At 36.6% G+C, this 20,404-nt stretch overlaps 2 protein-coding genes and 1 long non-coding RNA gene across 3 annotated transcripts; 1 reads left to right on the top strand and 2 right to left on the bottom strand.

Moving 5' to 3' along the window:
* Window positions 1-1,476: 1,476 nt before the first annotated feature.
* On the bottom strand, window positions 1,477-9,934 carry LOC141599079 (putative zinc metalloprotease EGY1, chloroplastic). Its single transcript, XM_074418979.1, has 10 exons — window positions 9,267-9,934; window positions 7,470-7,934; window positions 7,170-7,310; window positions 6,017-6,118; window positions 5,402-5,613; window positions 5,155-5,205; window positions 4,797-4,866; window positions 4,167-4,235; window positions 2,022-2,072; window positions 1,477-1,949 (listed from the first exon to the last, which is right to left on the bottom strand). The coding sequence occupies exons 1-10, from the start codon at window positions 9,645-9,647 to the stop codon at window positions 1,791-1,793; spliced, it is 1,701 nt and encodes a 566-aa protein (XP_074275080.1). The 5' UTR covers window positions 9,648-9,934; the 3' UTR covers window positions 1,477-1,790.
* A 3,862-nt stretch (window positions 9,935-13,796) lies between these two features.
* Window positions 13,797-14,640, top strand: LOC141602425 (uncharacterized). The gene is made up of 3 exons (XR_012524437.1): window positions 13,797-13,875; window positions 14,390-14,424; window positions 14,531-14,640. It is a non-coding gene; the product is annotated as an uncharacterized LOC141602425 (long non-coding RNA).
* Window positions 14,641-17,174: 2,534 nt separating this feature from the next.
* Window positions 17,175-17,807, bottom strand: LOC141600583 (auxin-binding protein ABP19a-like). The gene has a single exon (XM_074420825.1). It carries the CDS (start codon window positions 17,805-17,807, stop codon window positions 17,175-17,177), a length of 633 nt encoding a protein of 210 aa, XP_074276926.1.
* Between the last annotated feature and the right edge of the window lie 2,597 nt (window positions 17,808-20,404).

Genomic DNA, 20,404 nt, shown 5'->3' with positions numbered 1-20,404 from the left:
TCGTATTCCAAAAGATAAATAGGTTATTTAAATTGAATATGAATAATGTATTTGTCAAATCGTCTCTAGAATGTTTTCTTTTTGGGTTTTTCCCATTTATGCCCTCGTACTATTCACTTTTCCCATCTGTACCCCTTCGTATGAGAACTTATTAATTGTGCCCTTAAACTTAATTAGTTGGCCCATCAATAGCTAATCTTATATAATCCGTCTATTTTAGACGTTAAGTGCCATGTTGGCACACATTTTGCCAACTAAGCGTCTTACTGGGCAGTGAGTTGGCATATGACTTGGCAACTTATGCCAACTATGCAGCCAACATATACTCCCTCTAAAATACCATTCCTCATATCGTCATTCACACACTTCCCATTCAAAAACCTCAACAAACCCTTCACTTCCCCTGTTCATCTTCATCAACTGTCCCATCACAACCTCCACAACGCTACTCTCTTCACTCGCTTCTTCATCCCTTCGACGGTGCTCTCCTTCTGCTCATTTGTCAGGTATGTAATCATCTCTGAAGGTCTTTCGAAACCCTAGATGTGTTTGTTGCTGCAATATGATGGGTAACAAGTTCATGAAAGTTAAAGCATTAAACATGAACATAAATTTCATGAAAGTAACAAGTTATTCAAACTTCAACTTCAACCCATTAAGCTCAAATTTAATTACATCTTCATTCTTTATCTTCATGCACTCTTCATCTTCATAATCATTCTTCATCTTCAACAACAAAGTTTTTTTCTTAATGACATGCATGTTCATCACTTAGCCACATAACAAATTTGTCACAATCAAGACATTTGAAATAAGCTTTCCGGGGATTCAATGTTGAGCCCGATATCTTTAAAACCGCATTCCTTCCACATAAATCGCATTTTTGATTTCGAAAATCAAGATCTTCAATTGGGTTATTCCTTCTCCAATTGGATGAAGAAGACATTGTTAAGATAAGAGGAAGATAAGAGGAGTGTGAAAAAATTGGAGGATTGATAATGAAATAAGATAGAGGGAGGAGTGAATTATATAGGTGAAGTTATGGAGGGAAGCAGTTATGGAGGGAAGCTTTGGAGGGAAAGAATGAAAAAAAATGGAGGGAAAGTTTTTGGGGAAAAAAACAAAAAAGAAAAGCCAACTAAGCGTGCCAACATGGCACTTAACGTCTAAAATAGACGGTTTATATAAGATTAGCTACTGATGGGCCAACTAATTAAGTTTAAGGGCACAGTTAATAAGTTCTCATACGAAGGGGCACAGATGGGAAAAGTGAATAGTACGAGGGCACAAATGGGAAAAACCCTTTCTTTTTTGAAACGGGGGTACCGATGCATTCCACACTAGTCTACCGGATTCTAAACTACCAAAAAACAAAGTGAGCTAACTCGTGGGCAACACAATTTGATTGCCGACGAATAAAAGATATAGAAAACGGATTTCATCCAACCCTAGATGTAAATCAGAGCGTCCAGCTTTTTGCCCAATTAGAGAACATCGGAAATTTTCCGTGTTAAATTCAATTAATTACTATACCCATATTTTGAATTTGAAATATTACAATTTTCTTTTACAATCTGTATAAAAAATCAACTTACATACTACACGTACACGCCCTTTTGACATGCAATTACTGAAGCAATGATGTTTATGGATATGAAATTTAAGCGCTCTCATTACAAATGGCTCGTCTTTGAATCGATGCACAAAATTTTTCTACCTAAAATTGTGTATATCATCGGATGCTGAAAAAATGATTTCCATCATATACAATGCACTGTCAAAAAAAATATTCAAAAAGTGGTAACGAGGCCGATACCCAGCTCTTCTGCTAGTTCATCCCAGACAGGAAGCAATGTCATCACCACTAGGAAGATAGCTACCCCTACAGCCGCCTTCCTCCAAGTTCCGACCTCTGTCACATCGTTTAAACACGGCTTTTCTGGGGTTCTCTGTTAATATATTACTGTCAATTAGCTGATTGAAATATAAGTTCGAAGATAGTTGATCATTGCATGGATTACCTGACAAATCAGCACATAGAGTCCCCAAGGAAGCGACAAAGGTCCTCCTAGCTGAAATACACAAAGGCAAAGGGAAAACAGCTCACATACGGAGAACAACGAAATGGAGTTAAAGCCGCAAGGTATATGTCTGGTATAATGCTGCGATATTTAACACGTACTCCCTCTAATCATTTGAATTCACATTTCCATACGATACAACATTTAAGAAACGTGCAAGTGGGAAGGGTAAAATACCCAAATGAGTGCTCTTTTTCGATTTTACATTCGTGGGTTATTGTTTACTCCCCAAATCCTAATTATTTTTCGGTATGGACTATGGAGCTATATTTTTTTTTTTTTTTTGACAGCTGCGAAGAAAGAGTTTTACATCATAGTGGTACGGTTCACTAAACCATACCTAAAAACTACAACATAAAACACTAGAGTACTACCACTAACATAAACTAGAACAAGGTAACAGTTGCATCGATTAACAACATCGTGTTGAAGGCGAACGACGAAAGTCTGAACACGCCCTTCCAAGTTAATATCTACCACCTTCTCTAAAGGATGAGCAGCGCTGGCCAAAGGAGAACACCAATACTTGCTTGTCGTGATTGATGGAGTTTCGGAGAAATACCTGCAACAAGACCCAAGAAAGGGTCTCGGAGATTCATTTCCTTGGCTGTGAAAATCTTCCTCACAGAACCAACGAGCCTCCACAAACTCATTTTTACTCGTCCTAAACGAAACAGCCTCAGAGAAATACCTGCAACAAGACCCAAGAGAGCGTCTTGGAGATTCATCTCCTTGGCTGTGATACACCTTAGCTGGAAACCAACGAGCCCCTTGACCCAACGAAAGAGAACAAAGTGCACTTACGTCCCAAGGACGTAGAAAGAAAAGGCGGAAAACAGACCACAAAAATCTGTCTCCAAAGGAGATCAAACTCCTACACTTTGGAACACAACCCCCGTTGACCAGAACTTCGTAGCCAAGAAAATCGAGTAAAAAGGTAGATAACACAGGGGAAATATCCCCCTTACCAAAACCATCTCAGGAGACCGCGGCAAGCTAGTCTCAACACACACCCGATGCAATGTACCAGTCGGCCTAATTAACTCGTGGATAAGGGGACAGGACACCTCATACCACCAGGAGATTATTATTTGAAATAACAAAAAACACGAAAAAACAGAAATAAACATTAGTAACAGGCGGATCCGCCACATCCGACCCAACCAAACCACTTCCAGTTATCCGACTTCATCCTACCAAAACGCCTCCACAGACACAAAGGGCCGAGACCTCACTCCAGCCAACGAACGAAAAGGACCCCACAAACCAACCACGAACGACACGGCCGACCCAACAAACACCTGAACCCGAACCAGACACTGAGACTCCAAATTCCAACCGAACCCCAGGACCATCGGCTATTTGCAACAAAACCAATCAAGACAACGACCTAAACCGACACCAGCAGAAAGGGGTAGAGGGAACGATCGGTGGGGGAAGGGGAAACACCAAATCGTCCCAAGACCACAACCAAAAACAAAACGACAACACCAAAAAGAGCTAAGCTCATCAACAAGACAGGCGACACATAACAGGACGGGGAAAGGGCGAGGGAGAGGGGAAACCCCCCAGAGTGGCCAGCAAGTCCTTCGATAACAGGACAGGAGAACGGAGGAATGGAACGCCCTCAGAGAACGACACAAGAACACCACAACAGGCCGTCGGACGATCGAGACGGAGCCAAGATCCGTTACCAGGAAGAGGAGTGATAAAGCCGAAGAAGGAATGGAAGTTTGTGGAAAGGAGAGGCGACGGCTCAAGAAACTAATTAGGGTTTTTGGTTTTTTTAGAGGGAGGGGAAAGCTAGAGAGAGAATGGCTTAAGAAGTGTCTCAACTAAACATGTAGTTAGGTTTCGGTATGGAGCTAGAAACGAGTAGATTATATCAAAGCAGAATCACATATTTTGAAAGCAATCTTCTTGTTAAGTGGTTTAAGATAAAGATTAGTACCAAGCAGTGACATAGTGACATCGAGTTCTGAACAAAGAAAGAAAGAACATCCCATTAACCAGCTCCGATATATCAACACGCAATTGTATATTCCACTATATATGTCAGTAGATGCAAGGAGAAAAGAAGCATACCACACCGAGACCGAGCAATGTGTAAGTTGCCAGCCCAAAAGTAATGAGTGCGGTCTTCCCAAAAGCTCCCTGTTGACAACAAATAGTGGAAACCAAAAACAGTTACAAAAACGAGCATATTTTGTACAAAGCTTATAGCTTCCCTAAAACATTTTGTCAACTAGTTAAGTAGTAAAGTAGGAAGGGTCAACAATCTACTCAGCTGGGGTTACATTGCTCTACTGCATCACAAACTATGTTACCCCGGCTCTCATATTACTTCTAGCCAGCCATGTCTGAGTAACATAGATCACAAGAATCCACTAGCTAGTGGGTGTGCCGTGTGGGTCTCTCTTAACTTACGGGATGGGGACTAGATATTTGAACGAGATTTCTGATTCCCTCTGAACTACTACCGGTTTGTACCAAATTGCATCAGTAATACATTTTTATGTGAACACAAATCAACCTGAGATACTAAGACGTAATGTTTTGGCAGATAAGTAAACAAAAAATTATTTTCCGATTTCCTCCTAGAAAGTCACATATTTTAGTATTGTGAATTGTGATAGATGATGGGCCGAGTCTGATCAAATAGGCATTATATCAAGTATTTTGTACAAATAACATATTATGTTTTGACATACATACCTGCACAGCACGCCCACCATCAAGGCATCCTACAGGAAGCAAATTGAAAGCTGTTGTCGTCAACCCACACCTGACATAAGTAAATTCACTTGAAAATATTCGAATAACCTACGTTACAGAAGTAATGCCATTATTATGTTTAAGTATGAGCCTTTGCTAGAAGTAGCAGAGGAGATACATGATAGTACACTAATACAAAATCCTTATAAGGGTGGTATGCTATAATATCAGGAAATTAACTACTTGAAAGGTGGACGTGGCCAACTAGTTGGAGCGTCTAGAAACGAACAAGGAGCAAAAACGTATGAAACAAATAGCAAGAATAAGCTATGTGAGACTAAAAAGAACAAAGCCATACCAGCCAGCGATTACAAGCGGATGGATAAAAACAGAGGCAGAATGCATAGCTCTGCATTATTAAACAGCATGTTAAGTTTATCACAGCTGGAAAGTAGAGAAATCAGTTCTTTCTAAGAACTGTTAGGTGTTTAGAGAGAGCACAATTCTTTCCACTAACAGGAGACTAGACCAATTTGTGTATGAAGGCATCGAATTTAATAAATTTATGTGAATGTGAAAAGTATGACAGATGGAAAAGGACATACGTGTAACCAAGAGTCGCTCGACTTATCAGCCCAAGAAGCAAGGAACCTTGAAATAATGTACTAGGCACTTGTACCAAATCTGCTGTAGGTCCAGGGTTTGAGGAAAGCAGCAGACCAACAGCAAACATGGAAAAAGAAAGTACAGCACCAGCAAAGGGACCCGCAACTGATATGTCGACTTGTGTCTTTCTGTCCGGAATGATAGATTTGAACTAAAAAGCCCAAACACTAGTTAGTCCAATTATTCGTATTTAAGGTTATTGTCTTTGAATTTCACAAAGAAAATCTGTTCAAATTTGAATCTACCATAGCCAATTATTTATCACTATTCACTTTCAGATCAACTCAAGTCACTTGACCAGACATCAGCGAAATCCACAAGTATTTTGAACAGATTTTCAGTACGCGTCATTTGAAAACCGTCTCTTTTGTATTTTAACATAAATAGGACTCCATACTTCATACCCTACATTTCCTCATCCATAGTGAAAGAGAAAACTAACAAATCATATAAATCTTTTAAGAGAATAGAAAGCACATTATTACACACATAACTGAGGATCTTTGTCAAAACAGTTGTTTAAGCGCATAGAAAGACAAGTCTAACACTCTTACCTGTGTAATTGCTCCAAAGCTACCAAGAGTTATATTGGGGATGAAAAATGGTATGCTAAGCTTCACATTATTCGGAAAAGCTGCCAGTAAATGCCCAATTTCCTGCAGAGAGTTATTTTCTTCATGTAGACATAAGACAAACAATGCAAAGGTCAACAGAATGACTCACAAACAACGTACTTTTATTGCTCTATAACTGAGAACATCATCCATAAAAGGGACATATAACACGTAAACCTCAAGTCAAGCAAATAACACTTACAGATACACCATCTATAAGCTCCTCTTCATCACAAGCATAATCAAAATACTCCTTGTTTTTACTTCCCAGCCCGATTCCCTCATCTACCTATATCTCTCCTTTTTTTGTAAGAGAGGGTACTAATAAAAAGGACACCGAGAGGTCGAGACTCTAGCACAAAAACACATACCAAAGGGTTTAACCAGTGTTGGACAAAAACATCTATTAACAATGACAACTGGTCCTTTAACTACATTGCTGGCCGTTTTAGCTGCACAAATGAAATTAGACTTGCTCCATACTCATCCATCCTAGAGATCATAATGTACCATTATTCATCGATACTATGCTAGTGATAGATCCAATAACAAGTTAGCATACAAGCTTAGTTTTCACAAGCGTAACTGCATAAGGTGCTCCGAGGTGACAAGGACCCATGGCAACAACGTACAAGGTGCTCGCCTCATGCACACAAAGCCCACCGTTTCTACAAACAAATTTGTATTTTTAAAATAAAATATTGTACGAGATTCCTTTTTTGGATTTAAAGAGGGGTAACATGCAAGAAGTGAAGATACGGTTATTGGGGCAAAAGGAAACATAACAAAGAAGCACATAATTAAAAGGAAGAATATGGAATTCATAGTATTGTGCCCCGCTAGTTGCACCTTATGCTCAAGGTGCATATAAGGGGCCTAAGGTGTTATGGCTAATGACTCGCTGAGCCTTGTGCCTAGATTTTTAACAAAGCATACAAGTGTACATAGTACAACCACACAATCAAAGCTTGAACTTCAAACACCCGTTGCAACAAACATAACTTTGCATACACAGGTATGCAAGCAACATTGAATAAGCACATGGCCTATATTAACACAGCTAAGTGAGAAGAAAGGTAAATGCGATATTTACATGGAAGAGCTGAACTCCCAAGACACCATAAGCCAGTGGTAAAGCAGCATCCACAAAGGGGAGCAACAATTGCATATCAGGAGGTTCAACAGCATCAGGATCTGTGAAATACTTCACAACCTCTGGAGGAAGACGATTTAACTGTAAATGACAGATTTCCCATGGATAAAATTTTCAATGATCACGACTAATGTAGAATTGCTCTTATAGATACATAATGGAGACTTAAAAGAAAATTTGAACATGTAATCTTTAGTATGCATAAAGAACGTCTTCATTAAATAGGGTTAATTAACATACCTGAGATGCAATGCCAAGCTCAACTGAAGAGCCAATGGTCAGAAGAAACAAAAGTAGAGCAATGACATACTGCCAAAGTGTAGTAGGCCCTGGCTCTGAGACCTCTTTCCGTAACATACCAAAACTAATCCGAGGCCCACCACGTGGATCAGGTGACTCAGAATTAGGTTCCTCCACCATAAACAGATTGTACTTGTCGCCAACAAGCTCTGCAAGCTGCTTTTGAAGTTTCTCAAAGACGTCCTCTCTAACGCCCCTCAAGTTTCCCAGGAATAGAATTCCTTCTCCAAAATCCCCAAATGGCTCTTCTTTTGTAACCCAAAATGTTGAATATCCAAATAGTTTGTCTTTAATCAACTTCACATCAGCAGGATCCACCTTCTCAGGTCCTAGAAGTTCCATAAGTTTAAAAGAATCGACTTGAAAATTGTTGTATGACATTCCCACGGGTGAATCTGGTGGTGTCTGCAAAGTAGAAGGTTGCCTTTAAAGTCACTTTAAATTGATTAAAATACCATTACCTAAGAAGATTGTTGTCTAATTATTATCTGCAACATACGTTCCAGAAAGGAAAATATGTTCAGTGACGCATCTAATTCCTGAATTATCAGAACCCACATCCTCTTCCTTTCCTAATTATCTTCTAGCAGGCTAGTTTAGACAGATTGAATCATTTCAAAAAATACACATAAGCATAGCATAACCATAAAATATACTTGGCTTATAAAATCATTGCTCAAATTACATATTCACAAAATCGAGAAGTTCTGTACCCAAAGATAGCCTCCTTTGTAGCCTTGTAGGCCTAGTTTCTGAAAGATTAGAATAACAGAAAAGGTACTGTCATAACTTCATATGCTCATACGTACATGATATCCTGCCACCTTCACTTCAGTTCCACACAGAAGAATGTATCAAAAGATTTAGAAGCTCATTTGCAATATACTCAAACTGTATTCTCAGCTTCAACACTGTTTCATACTTTAAAAGACAAGGCGGGCTGAGGCGAGGAGGGTCCGAGGCAACAAAGCGTGCACATATTTTTGAAAGCAAATTTGTATTTCAAGATAAAGTGTATGTGCAATATTTCCCTTTTTTGGATTTTAAAGATGGTGAACATGTAAGCCTTGTTTGGATGGAGGGGTTCGGAGGAAAAGGGAGGGGAGGCCGGAGGGAGAAAGGGGATGCAATTTCTTCTTGTTTGGTAAGAAAATAGAGCAGGAGGGACTCAGAGGGATCCATTTTTTTCTCCTCCAAAGCAAATCAAAATCCCTGCAGCATTGGAAATATTCGGAGGGAAATTATAACTAAACACACCTACTCTCCCTTTCCCTTCCCTCCCTTTCCCTCCTAAATTGTATCCAAATACACCCGCAAAGAGAGTACATGTAAGGAATAATATGTCACCTCACCTTCCCTCCCCCACTTTCCCTCGCTTCCCCTTCCCTCCGCTTTTTGTATCCAAACACACCCTAAGTTCAGTAAGCTTGAACAATCTCACATTCTCACATAACCACCACAAACTTTATGAATCCAAGGGATAAACAACTCACTGAAGCACAATCATTACCAAACCAAATTTCTTCACCTAAACAATTCATCCATTTACTATAAATTACTCCCTCCGTCTCAATCACTTCTTTACCTTTTATATTGTCAATGAGGGGTATTTTAATCCGAGCTAAACAAATGATTGGGACGGAGAGAGTACAAACATAACATGCAACTTAACAACAAGATTAACCCAACATATAACTAAAATACATAACACTACAAAATCAAAACAATTCAACTTACCCCAGAAGATGAAGGAAATGAATCAGACTCCTCATTTTGTGTTCCCAATTCAATACTACTACTACTACTCTCCTCACTCTCTTCCACCACCTTCTCTTTCGTCGCCAAACTCGAATCTTTCCCCAAACCCGAACTTTTACTATCATTGTCATCATCATTACTACTAAAACACACTAACCCATTAAAAAGTTTCACATTTTTTTCAATACCCAGAAATTCTTTCTTCAAACCCTTTTGACATAAATAACAATTCTTGTAATTCAACCCAAATTGGGACTTAAAAAGTCGCCCTCGTTTCCGGGTTGTAATTGAAACTCCTCCATTAATCGCGGTGCGTAAATTGAGGGTACTGAAATTGCTACAACTAGTAAGAGTTCCCATTAATGGTGGAAAAATTAACAAGTAATTTTTGTAATAATTCCAAGTTTTTAAGGAATTAAATTAATCTTTGAAGACAAATTCAAACACTTGAATTGTTGTTGACATCACTAAGTAAGTGTGAAAAGGGATAATTAATTATGTAATTAATCGATGAAATTTGTATTGTGTAAAGGGTGATTTTGGTGGGTTGAAGGCCGTTAGTGTTGTTCTGTTGATGGTTTGTTGGAATGATAACTGATAAGGTTGTTCACTTGTTCATCTCTTTATTTTGTGAATTTTAAATTCATTTTTCAGCTCAACGTGCATCATACAAATCACAAGTAGACTTGTTAAATGGGTCGGACCGGTGAGCTTGAATTCGGGTTTTAGAGGTATGGGTAGAGATGGTAATTGCCTAATTGGGCTGGTCGGTTTGAGTAGAGGTTAAACTGATTCAGGCCGTATCGGGTCAATATACCGTTTCAGGTCGAGTCGAGTTGGAATTTGAATTCGGTTAAATACGACAAGGTCAAATATGGGTATATTGATCGGGATGAAACTCGTAATGTCAAGGTTTTTCTTTTACCATGACAAGAATTTATATAAAACATTCTCATGGTACTCTTTGACTTATTAAATATTCCGTGTAAGGGATATAAGTAGACCTAGCAAAATCAACCCGACCCGATTGACCCGACTCGAAAAGGCTGATTCGAGACCCAAAATTGACTTGAATGACACCCGAAACCCGAATTGACCCGGCCCGACCCGAGCTTTCATGGACCCGTAATGACTCGATCCGAAACCACCCAACCCGAAAAAACATAACTTTAATTAATCCCAAAAGACTTGAAATGCTTTTTTTTTCTTAATCATTGACCCGAAAATTACCCGACCCGCTTGACCCGAAAATTACCCGACAAACATACCCGAAGCGACCCGGCCCGAACTAACCCGATAATGTGGCAAACCCAAACTGACCCAACCCGAATTGCCCTGACCCGAACCCGACCCGTTGACCCATTTACCAGTTCTAGTTATAAGAAGCATAAGTTTAACTGTTTATTTGAAGTGGTTAAAAATGCATTGAAATTAGGGGTGAACAAAAAGTGGTCCGGACCGGCAAATAGGACCGACCCGGACCGGCTGGTCCGGTCCGGTCCAGACCGGATACATACCGGTCCGGTCTCCGGGTCCCAAAAAATATGGTGACCGGTCTCCGGTCCGGTCCGGTCCGGTCCACATAAAAAAATAAAACTAAATTGCCTTATAAATTAGTACCGGTCCGGTCCGGGTCCCCTTCTAACCGGTCCGGTCCGCGGTCTTGGGATATGTGGTTATCCGGTCCACGGGTTCATCCGGTCCGGTCCGGTCCGGTCTGGTTTTGGACCGGTGAGCACCCCTAATTGAAATTATGTTGCTCATAATAAAGTCGGAATCACCCACATCACACAATTTTAAAATCAGTTTGCCATTGATATCAATTTTACTTATTCGGTTCATTTTAAAGAGAAAAAGGGATAAGGGAAAAACTATGTGAACGTAATTGGTTAAATATTTATTTTGGGTAATTAAGATTGTCGTATGCATGCAACACAACACAACATGACACGATATCATTGTATGGTTACACCAAAATTATTTGAGTTTTTTTGCTGATAACCAGGGTAATAGCAAACAAGAATAAATCACATTTATTATAGACAATTCAGAACCTAACGACATACATAAAAGTTTTTCCATGATTACATGTTTTTGATTTAGAATTAGCGATCTAGTTGCTGCCACCAAAATCAGCATTTAGCTTTTTAATTTGTGCAGGATCCTTTAAAGGAACGCACGAACTGCTTGACTAGACGATCACCATCAGTCCCAGCATTGTTGCAGGTCTCCACGAAGTGGGCGATGTGTTGCTTTGGATTTCCCTTCCCGTCGAACTGTTGAAACTTCGGAGGCTGATAACCAAGAGGCATGCACAAACTGTCAATCCTCTTAGTATAAGGCTTGATGTAGCGCTCACTGCTGGTCGAGCTATTGCCTAGCTGACTTTTGATTGTATTGACTATCAACTGCTGGATTTGGTTTTCAGTGAAGGCGCCAATTGCATGGCTGGAAGGCTTTCCACTATCATCTTTGTCATCATCCTTATCGGTATCACCATCCTTGTCGGAGTCGGTGTGCTCACTTGCTATCTTCTTCTCACGGAGCTCCACCACCTCTTTCTGAAGTTCTTCAAGTTTCTTGTTCTTCTCTTCATTTTCCTTCATCATCTTTTCGAGCAGATTACTCATGTTTTGGATTTGTTCCTCAATAGTAGAACCAGCAATCACCATGACTTAAACACTAGAGGCATCCTTCGTCTTTGACAAAGCCCTAGGTTTGTAAGGGGAAGCCTTCTTGTCGGCCTTATCACTTCGAGTCTCTTCGCGCGAAGAAGTAGAGGCCGCAAGGATAGCTGTAGCAGCAGCAACAATGGAGGCAACATGGATCTTGCGCGGCCTGGTAGGGACATGCGCAGAGCGTAGGCTGGTAGCAGCAGTGTTGATAGCATACTTCTTTGTCATTCCTCTACTGCAGATTACAACTGGTTGCGCGGCTGGGGAGGAAGCAGCAGCAGGAGTATCCTGCAGGATAGCTGCGTAGGTCTTCTTGTGGGTGCTGGAAGAGGTGTCTTGCTTGGTAGACATCTTCTTGTAGCGGTAGACTTAATTTGTAAAGTAGTAGAGATGAGAGGTAGAGATTTTCACGTCGGGTTCACCAAATTTGTAACGACGAATTTTGTATTGCGATAACTGAAATACAAAACAAGGAAACAAAATGAGTTTTTATTAATATCAGAAAAGTTCGTGTACAATCTCTAATAATCCTCTGATTCTAACTAAACAAATAGGGTACGCGTGCACGATCCACGTAAGGGGTGCGCGTGCGTTTTGCAGGGGGTGCACGTGTAGAGGGTGTATGCACTCTACGCGCGACGTTGACTTGTATTCTTGAGAGGGTCGAACGACTTGAGTCTCTCTTGAATGTTTGAATGTTTGAATATTCGAGTTTGAATGTTTGAGTTTTCTTGCGCAGGCGGCACGAATTTGTTGTGCTTGTTGACTGCTTACGTTGAATTTCACGGGATTTTCAGAGAGAATTCCAGAACTTTTCTTTTCTTTGAGTTTTTCTCTATCCCTTGAAATGAATGAAATTCTCTATATTTATAGAGAAATGGTTGGGCTTTCTCCAGCTTAGGGTTGCAGGCTCATTTCTCGGCCCGTTTGCAATTTTAGCCCAATTTAACTTCTGTTTGGACTCGAATAACTCAGAATGACCCAAATCTATACAATATTATTAAAAGGGGAACTTAAAATGCCACATAGTAAATGCCACCTTACACTACCAAAAAGCCACGTCACTAACACATGACATGGCAAACCTTAATATGACATGGCGAGTTAATGTGATATAAATCATCAACTTATTATTATATGACCTTAATTTAGATATATTTGTTTTCCAAAATTTATATATCCCTTTCAAATTTACATCAAAATTTATTAAAAAAATAAATAGTTTGTAAATATTAAGAGTAAATAATAACATATTTAACATTAAACAAGGTGGCTTTTGTCAACAAAAAAATAAAAAATAAAATAAAAATTAAAGCAAACCTTTAACATTTAATTTCTCCTTGCTCCATATTTATGTTTATATTAAATTTGCTAATAATGAAAAAGAATGCTCAAAAGTCCTAAAACCTTACTACATAATTATTATATATATATTAAATTTGATGATAATAATAAAAAGACACCCAAAAGTCATAACATGCATCCTCAATTGGATATAAATGTTCGATGTAAGACAACATTTGTGAGCCAAATTTCACGCCAATATTTTTTTGCCCTCATCGCCAACAAAATCGTAGTTGTATATGTAAATAGTCTTTTTTAAATCTTATCATTATATCAACATCAAGGTAAGTGTATTAAGGTAAGGTAAATGTATTAAGGTTTTAAATTAATAATTTAATAATTTATTTTTAAGTTCCATTGGTTATGAAATGCTCATCACTTTTTAAAACTTTCTTATGTAGGAACTATCAAGATTTGTGGTAGGTAAATCTATTAAGGTTTGGTAAATATATTAAGGTTTTAAATTAATAATTCATTTATTTGTTTTTAAGTTCAATTGGTTGCTCATCACTTTTTAAAACTTTCTTATGTAGGAACTATCAAGATTTGTGGTATTGTGCTATTCGAAGGTAAATAAATATACTTACATCTTTATGACTCAATGCCCTTTTTGTATTATTATTTACAGAAAAATTTAAATTAATAACGATAAGATTAATATCACGTAAATCAAATTTCACCATTTTATTTCTTATTAATTACTCGGTGGATTTTGTCCTTTTTTTCCCTAGAGATGGTTCATTGGAGAAAAAATACTATATGGAGAAAGAAAATATTAGAATTGCTTAAACAACTACTCCCTTCATTCCACTCAATACTATATTATAAACTAACTACATGATTGACTATAAGTTTTTGACGGAAGACAACATTTGTGAGACAACATTTAAGTAAATATTTTTGTACCGCTATCGCGAAAAGAATTGTATATGTCACTAACTTTTTTTTTATCATTGTATCAGCACCAAGGTAAATGTATTAAGGTTTTAAATTAAGAATTCATTTATTTATTTTATTTTCCATTGGTTATGAAGTACATCACATTTTTAAACCTCGCATATTTGTTGTTTATTTCTCATTTAGGGATATTGAGATTTGTGGTGTTGTGCTATTCAAAGGTAAATATACTTACATCTTTAGACTCAATGTCATCTTTCTTCCATTATTTAAGAGAAACTTAAATTAATAACAAAATTAATGACTAAGTGATTTTTTTTTATGTAGGGATGGTTTATTGAAGAAAGAAGACTAAGAAGAGAAATATTAGAATTACTTAAACAAATACTCTATTCATTCGACTCAATACTATATTATAAACTAACTATAAGATTGACAACATGAATGTAAATGACTAATTGTTTTTAGGTTCATAAAAAAAATTAGTATTTCAAAAACTTTCAAATGTATGCTTTATTTTGATATGTGTTGTTTTTTTAATCATCATTTTTCCTTAGAATAATAACACTCATAGAATGAAATTGAAGTTGCGAGGATCTCAATCTTATTGACATGGATAATAGGTAGCAAAAATAATGGAGTGAAAAGCCCAAAAATTATCATTTAAGAAAGGAGTTAGATGTTAAATTAGTGGGGTGAATTAATTATCAATTATTAATAACTATAAAGATGAGAGGAATCTAAAAAGTTTATTTACATCTACATTATTCTTTTGTACACGTTAAATTTAATTTTCATTTTCTTTAATTATACACATGAGACACATGCCTATTCAAAATGGCTTTTGATAGAAAACATGATTGAGTGGAATGCTTAGTTTACCTATTTTGAAGTATACCGTTGAATCCCGAAGGTGGAAAATTTGGAGAAATGTCAAAGCACATTTTTGCTTAATATTGTTTAATGGATGAAGTATAAGGACTTAATGATCCAATTATTACGAGTTGCTCCTTTCAAATTCTTAGTTCCGCAATTTATTACAGTACTAGCTACAATATTATGGGTGCTGTGAAATGTTAGTTTTTGTCACAACAATTCTAATCGTGTGTTTTATATTAATTTCGGATTTGTTGATAAAATTTTAAAATCTAATTAGTGAGGGTGTTGCATGTTTGGCAATCTTTGTTTGATAATATTATGGTTTCATGTAATGTGATTATGCGAATATCTGTATTATTAATTGATTTTAATCAGCTTCCATTGAGTTACTTCAGTTTTCGATTATGCGAATACCTGTATTATTAATTGATTTTAATCAGCTTTCATTTGCGCATATTTGACCTATCACAAATCACGTAAAATGATTTGAGTAACACCACTTACCATTTAAAACCCTCATAAAAGAACGTCAAATAATGGCATGGTTTTGATAAAAGTATTTACTATATAACACTTTAGTTTCTGATTTTACATAAAACTATTGTACAAAAAAACTAATTTGTCTTGATTTTATAGAAGTCGTAAAACATGAAACCATATTGTAGAATGTTATGATTTGATTCACTAAAAATATCATAGTAAAAAACAAAAGATCCCGTGAATTTCACGGGTCACAAAATTAGTTTATATTTATAAATGTTTCATTATGGTATCTTTGATATATACTACCTCGGACAATTGAGATGGTAGCACCTCCACTTGCCAAGGTAGGCATTGGTAAGGCACTTTGGTAGATGGGATGTTACAGTATTTCCTCCGTCTACATTTGCCACTTACTTTTCTAGCTTAACTCCTAAACAATAGTTTCCCTTCATTCAAAAAGTCGTATTTTTTCATTGTTGAACCCACTATATGTAATACTGCTTAACTTACTATTTCGTACTCACTACAATTAATGTCTTTCCTTTGCAAACAAACAACAAAGTTGTGTATACTAATAGCATTGCAAATTTTGCCTAAAATGGACACTCAATAAACTATAAACACCAAAAATTATAGCCAACAACGCTCCGTGAGTTTCACGGGCAACAAAACTAGTTTGATTTTAAAAGGGACAAAAATAATTAAATTGAGTAATTTATTTATTATTAACTCAAATTAATTAATTTCTGTATTTTCGATACTTAAATAAAATTTCAGTGCCTACAAATCCATTTCCACATTTGCCACCACTATAAACTATATCTCCTGGAATATTGTAATTGGTGTATTCTTCGTAGCGAAACGTATGACAATTAATTACACAACAATATGCTATATCTACCACATGTAACTGATTTACATGTCTAAGCAATCATTCACATTAAGTTAAAAAGAGTTCAACGCCAACGTAAACCAACAGAACTTGTACCAAAAAACGTAAACCAACATAATACCGCGCCCGATAGGGTGCGGACCACAAACTAGTATAGTAAATCAAGTAAGTTTGTACAATTGACATGAATTTGGATAAAGTTAATTACTCCATCATATATGTGAAATGAAATTTTGTACGATTTTTCGACGCGATATTAACCAAAAACATCAGTTCTAAATGAAGATTTGATATTATTCAAATTATAACGTTAACTAACATTCGAAATTGTTTGATACGTACTCTTAACCCAATCTATGAGACTCGGAGAGAACACGATATGAAAATTGCTCAAACAGTTAAACATCATGTCGAGACGATTATAAGAAATAAGACTTACGGTTTCAAATGATTGTACGCACTCATTTTAAGTTTTTTAAGTTGCATGAACCCTAAACAAGCTAATTTTGATAGTTTTATTTGCTAGTTTAATTGTTCATCGTTTAAAGGAACTTATTTTTCGAGTTCATCAGCGCGCTTTTGAGTGATTTTGTTTGAGAAATATTAAATCTCTGCTACCATAAAAGAAATTGGGAAAAATAGAAGTCTCATTATTAATGTAAACTAGAATCATACATGAATTTTTATCACGAGCACAAGTGTTAATTCACTAACTAACTAATTAGTACCACCAAAAGCATTCTTAAGCTTCTTAATCTGAGTGACATCCAAAAGAGTAACCTTCTGAATAATTTCAGTTGGCAAATCGTTTTTAAAAAGAGCAAGGTCAACAGCTTGAACTCCGGGATTGGGGCTAGCAAAAGCAGCATAAACAACTGCGGGCATTTTTCCAACATTCACCTGAAAATGCGCGAGTGCTGGTGGGACCACAAATAAGTCACCCTTTTCCATTGTCTTATAAAAAGGCTTGTTATTCGTGTCAATAAAGCCAGCAATAATCGTACCCTCGGTCACTATAGCAAGTTCAGCGACTCTGTGGGCGTGAATGGGTCCAGCCCCTCCTACATCAATGTCTGCTCGGACCATGGATAGGCCCAAACCATTTAAGGCCGGGAATTGATCTAACAAGGCGTACGAGACACCGAATTTAAAAATGTTGGAGGTGTTTGCGGGTGTTCGGAGACCCGAGTATGAGAAGTCGTCGGTTGTGACCTTTGTCGGGTCTTTGCATGAGTAACCCGACGGTCGGTGAGGAAGGGTTGGGTCGGCCACACAATAATCAAATTCTATTTGATTTGCATAAGAAGAAGATGTAAAAAGAACAAGCGCGATTATAATTGAGAAAAACATATTGTTATAAATGTATTCTTAGATTGAATTTAATTCTAAGTTGTTAGTTTTGGGTGAAACTTTGTAAATTTTGAGGGTCTATTTATATTGTTTTCTTGTAAACTAAAGTGCATTTTAAAATAACGTTTTAATTAATGATACAAATCATGTTTAAAATATGACTAATCTTTCTGATTCTCAAGATCATTGCCATTTTTTATTAAAATTTGCGTAATGAATATGAAAAATCACGTAAATCTTCTTTGAAAGGCAAATACAATGTGATCATGTGTAATCTATCGTTTTTTTTGGTAGTTTAGCACTAGTATAATAACTTAAGAATAGGATTATTATCCTTCGGATTGTCAAGATCATTCATTGCCTTTTTTTGATATGTGTAATCAAAATAGTGATTATGTGTAATCTTTAGTTTGGCCTAATGAATATGAAAAATCAAAATTGTTTGTCATCATTTGCTTAATTCCATGTTCACCAAAAAAAAAAATTGCTTAATTCCATTTATTTTTTAATTTTACGGAAAATTCACGTGGTACACTTTAGGTTTGTCATTTTGCACAAAATACCCATTTTTTCGGACAAAAAAACTATACGTCACCATAACTCGTTTTCTGAATTTGGAAGTACGAGTTATGGTCACTTAAACAGTTAAACTTTATGGGTTCGAAAAAATGAGTATTTCGTACAAAGTAGCAAACCTCTGTAATACCACATAAACCATTAATTGAGATTTTTTAATACCAAAAAATTGAGAGTTGCTACTTACCTTTGCTAATTCACCAAAATATTTCTTCACTTCTGCACTAGTAAATGAACAATGGCACGTATTTTGATTTTTTTACGCCTTCCTAATTTACATAAAGTTATACTTTCAAAAATCATGAAACTACTTCATCTGTTCGGTTTGATTCTATACGTTTGTTGAATTGAAAAGTGTATTTTAATAGAACGTATGGAATCAAATCGAACGAAAGAAGTAATATTTACAGTACATATATCCTTTGTGGATGGTCTTAAGCATAGCTTGTTGCGATTGGGTTTCCAACGCTAGCCTCTAGGGTGAGGTTGCATGTGCTTTACGACTCTTACAATGATACAAACAAAATTTATAGAGTAATACTTAAATTTTGATTCTTTTGCACTAGAAAGTCATAACAAATGGCAACTTTCATTTGTAAAGCTAAACTAATGAGTGCACTATTATTATTCTTTGTTTTCAAGTGCATTCCATTTTGATGTTTTTACATAAGTTTTTTCCAAACCCACGATTTTTAATGGGATTTAAATCTAGTTGAAGCTTTTTCAACATGAAAATACCTTATTGAATTACATGTAACTCCGGAAAAAGATAAATTGTAACAGGATTGAAAAATGTCTTAAAAAGTAATTACAACAGGTATCGTAGATGGCGTACGGCCTTGGCAAGAGCTCCAGTAAAAGAAGCACGCTTCTTCGACAATACATATTTTGTCCTCGCACCTTTCCAAGCTAAAGATCGGCCTTCTGTTGGCAATGGAAGGGGTGCATCAACACGAGAATTTCTCTCTTCCAACCAACTCGGGGAATGTGTCTTCATTAAAAAGAAAAGGTAAACAAATGATGGAGATATAGTGAGTATGTGAATTATACAACACCACTAATATTACGTAATTTCTAAAAAAATAGATGTGTTACTTTTGTAGAACGGTCCGTTTTTCTTAAGACCATTGCTTTTGGTCTGAAATAAGACGGGTAACATGTCATCATTTTACAATAAAATGTTGTTATTTTCTGATAACATGTTACCATTATTGTTCACATCATTTTCAGGGTAAAAAATGACACCTCTAGTCATAACATTTTGTGAATTAATTGGTTACATTTTCTTAAAAAATGGCAACATTTTATCCGTCTGACAAATAAGACCAAAAGTGTCGGTCTGAAACAAGAATTTGTGTTTGTAGAAAACTTCCTTGTACAATTATCAAACATCCTATCACTGCGTAATTCCCATGTGGTTTTGACATCATGTGGTGAAGTTTTGGAAGTGTTGCAAAACCTAAAGGAGTATATGATTATCAAGAACTATGCTAGACCTGAGTATTGCGTCATGGTCAGGGGCGGATCCAGGATTTAATGTATGGGGTACCAAAAAAAAAAAATTGGTTTATATATGCATGTAAAGGGACTTGAACTCGGGGCAATTGGTGGAAAACCAAAAACTTTACCACTGAACCACAAGCTGTTTATTGGACATTTAATGGAATAATATTTACTTATTTACTATTCAGCAATAATTAGGGTAGCAAAAATTCGTCTTCTAAACCATGTTTTTTTTATGTTTGGAGTAACGGGCGCCACCCCTTGCTACTAGGTGGGTCTACCCCTTGTCATGGTCGTACTCAACTTCCGCTTTCTCATCATATCCAGCATCCTCTATGAGTGATGCTACTCCATTTCCTAAATCCTGAAACTCAAATTTAACCACAGCTTTAGAAATATATGTGACCCAAAAAAAGAAAATGTAAAGAATTTGTCGAATATGACAAAAACATAATAGGTAAAGAATCTTGATGAATGGAACAACCGAGTATAAAATCATACGCTAGTATGAAATGTAT

Source organism: Silene latifolia, chromosome 9 (assembly GCF_048544455.1).
Source record: "Silene latifolia isolate original U9 population chromosome 9, ASM4854445v1, whole genome shotgun sequence".
NCBI classification, from domain to species: domain Eukaryota; kingdom Viridiplantae; phylum Streptophyta; class Magnoliopsida; order Caryophyllales; family Caryophyllaceae; genus Silene; species Silene latifolia.
This window is presented reverse-complemented; position numbering and strand designations above follow the sequence as displayed.

Bases quoted from the DNA above. Each gene is read 5' to 3' on its own strand.
- LOC141599079 (XM_074418979.1), bottom strand. From the start codon at position 9,647: ATGGGAACTCTTACTAGTTGTAGCAATTTCAGTACCCTCAATTTACGC. The intron at 4,867-5,154 runs GTATGGCTTTGT...TACTTATGTCAG, and splicing joins CCGCTTGTAATCGCTGGCTG to GTGTGGGTTGACGACAACAG. The intron at 1,950-2,021 runs GTAATCCATGCA...ATATATTAACAG, and splicing joins TCTATGTGCTGATTTGTCAG to AGAACCCCAGAAAAGCCGTG.
- LOC141600583 (XM_074420825.1), bottom strand. From the start codon at position 17,807: ATGTTTTTCTCAATTATAATCGCGCTTGTTCTTTTTACATCTTCTTCT.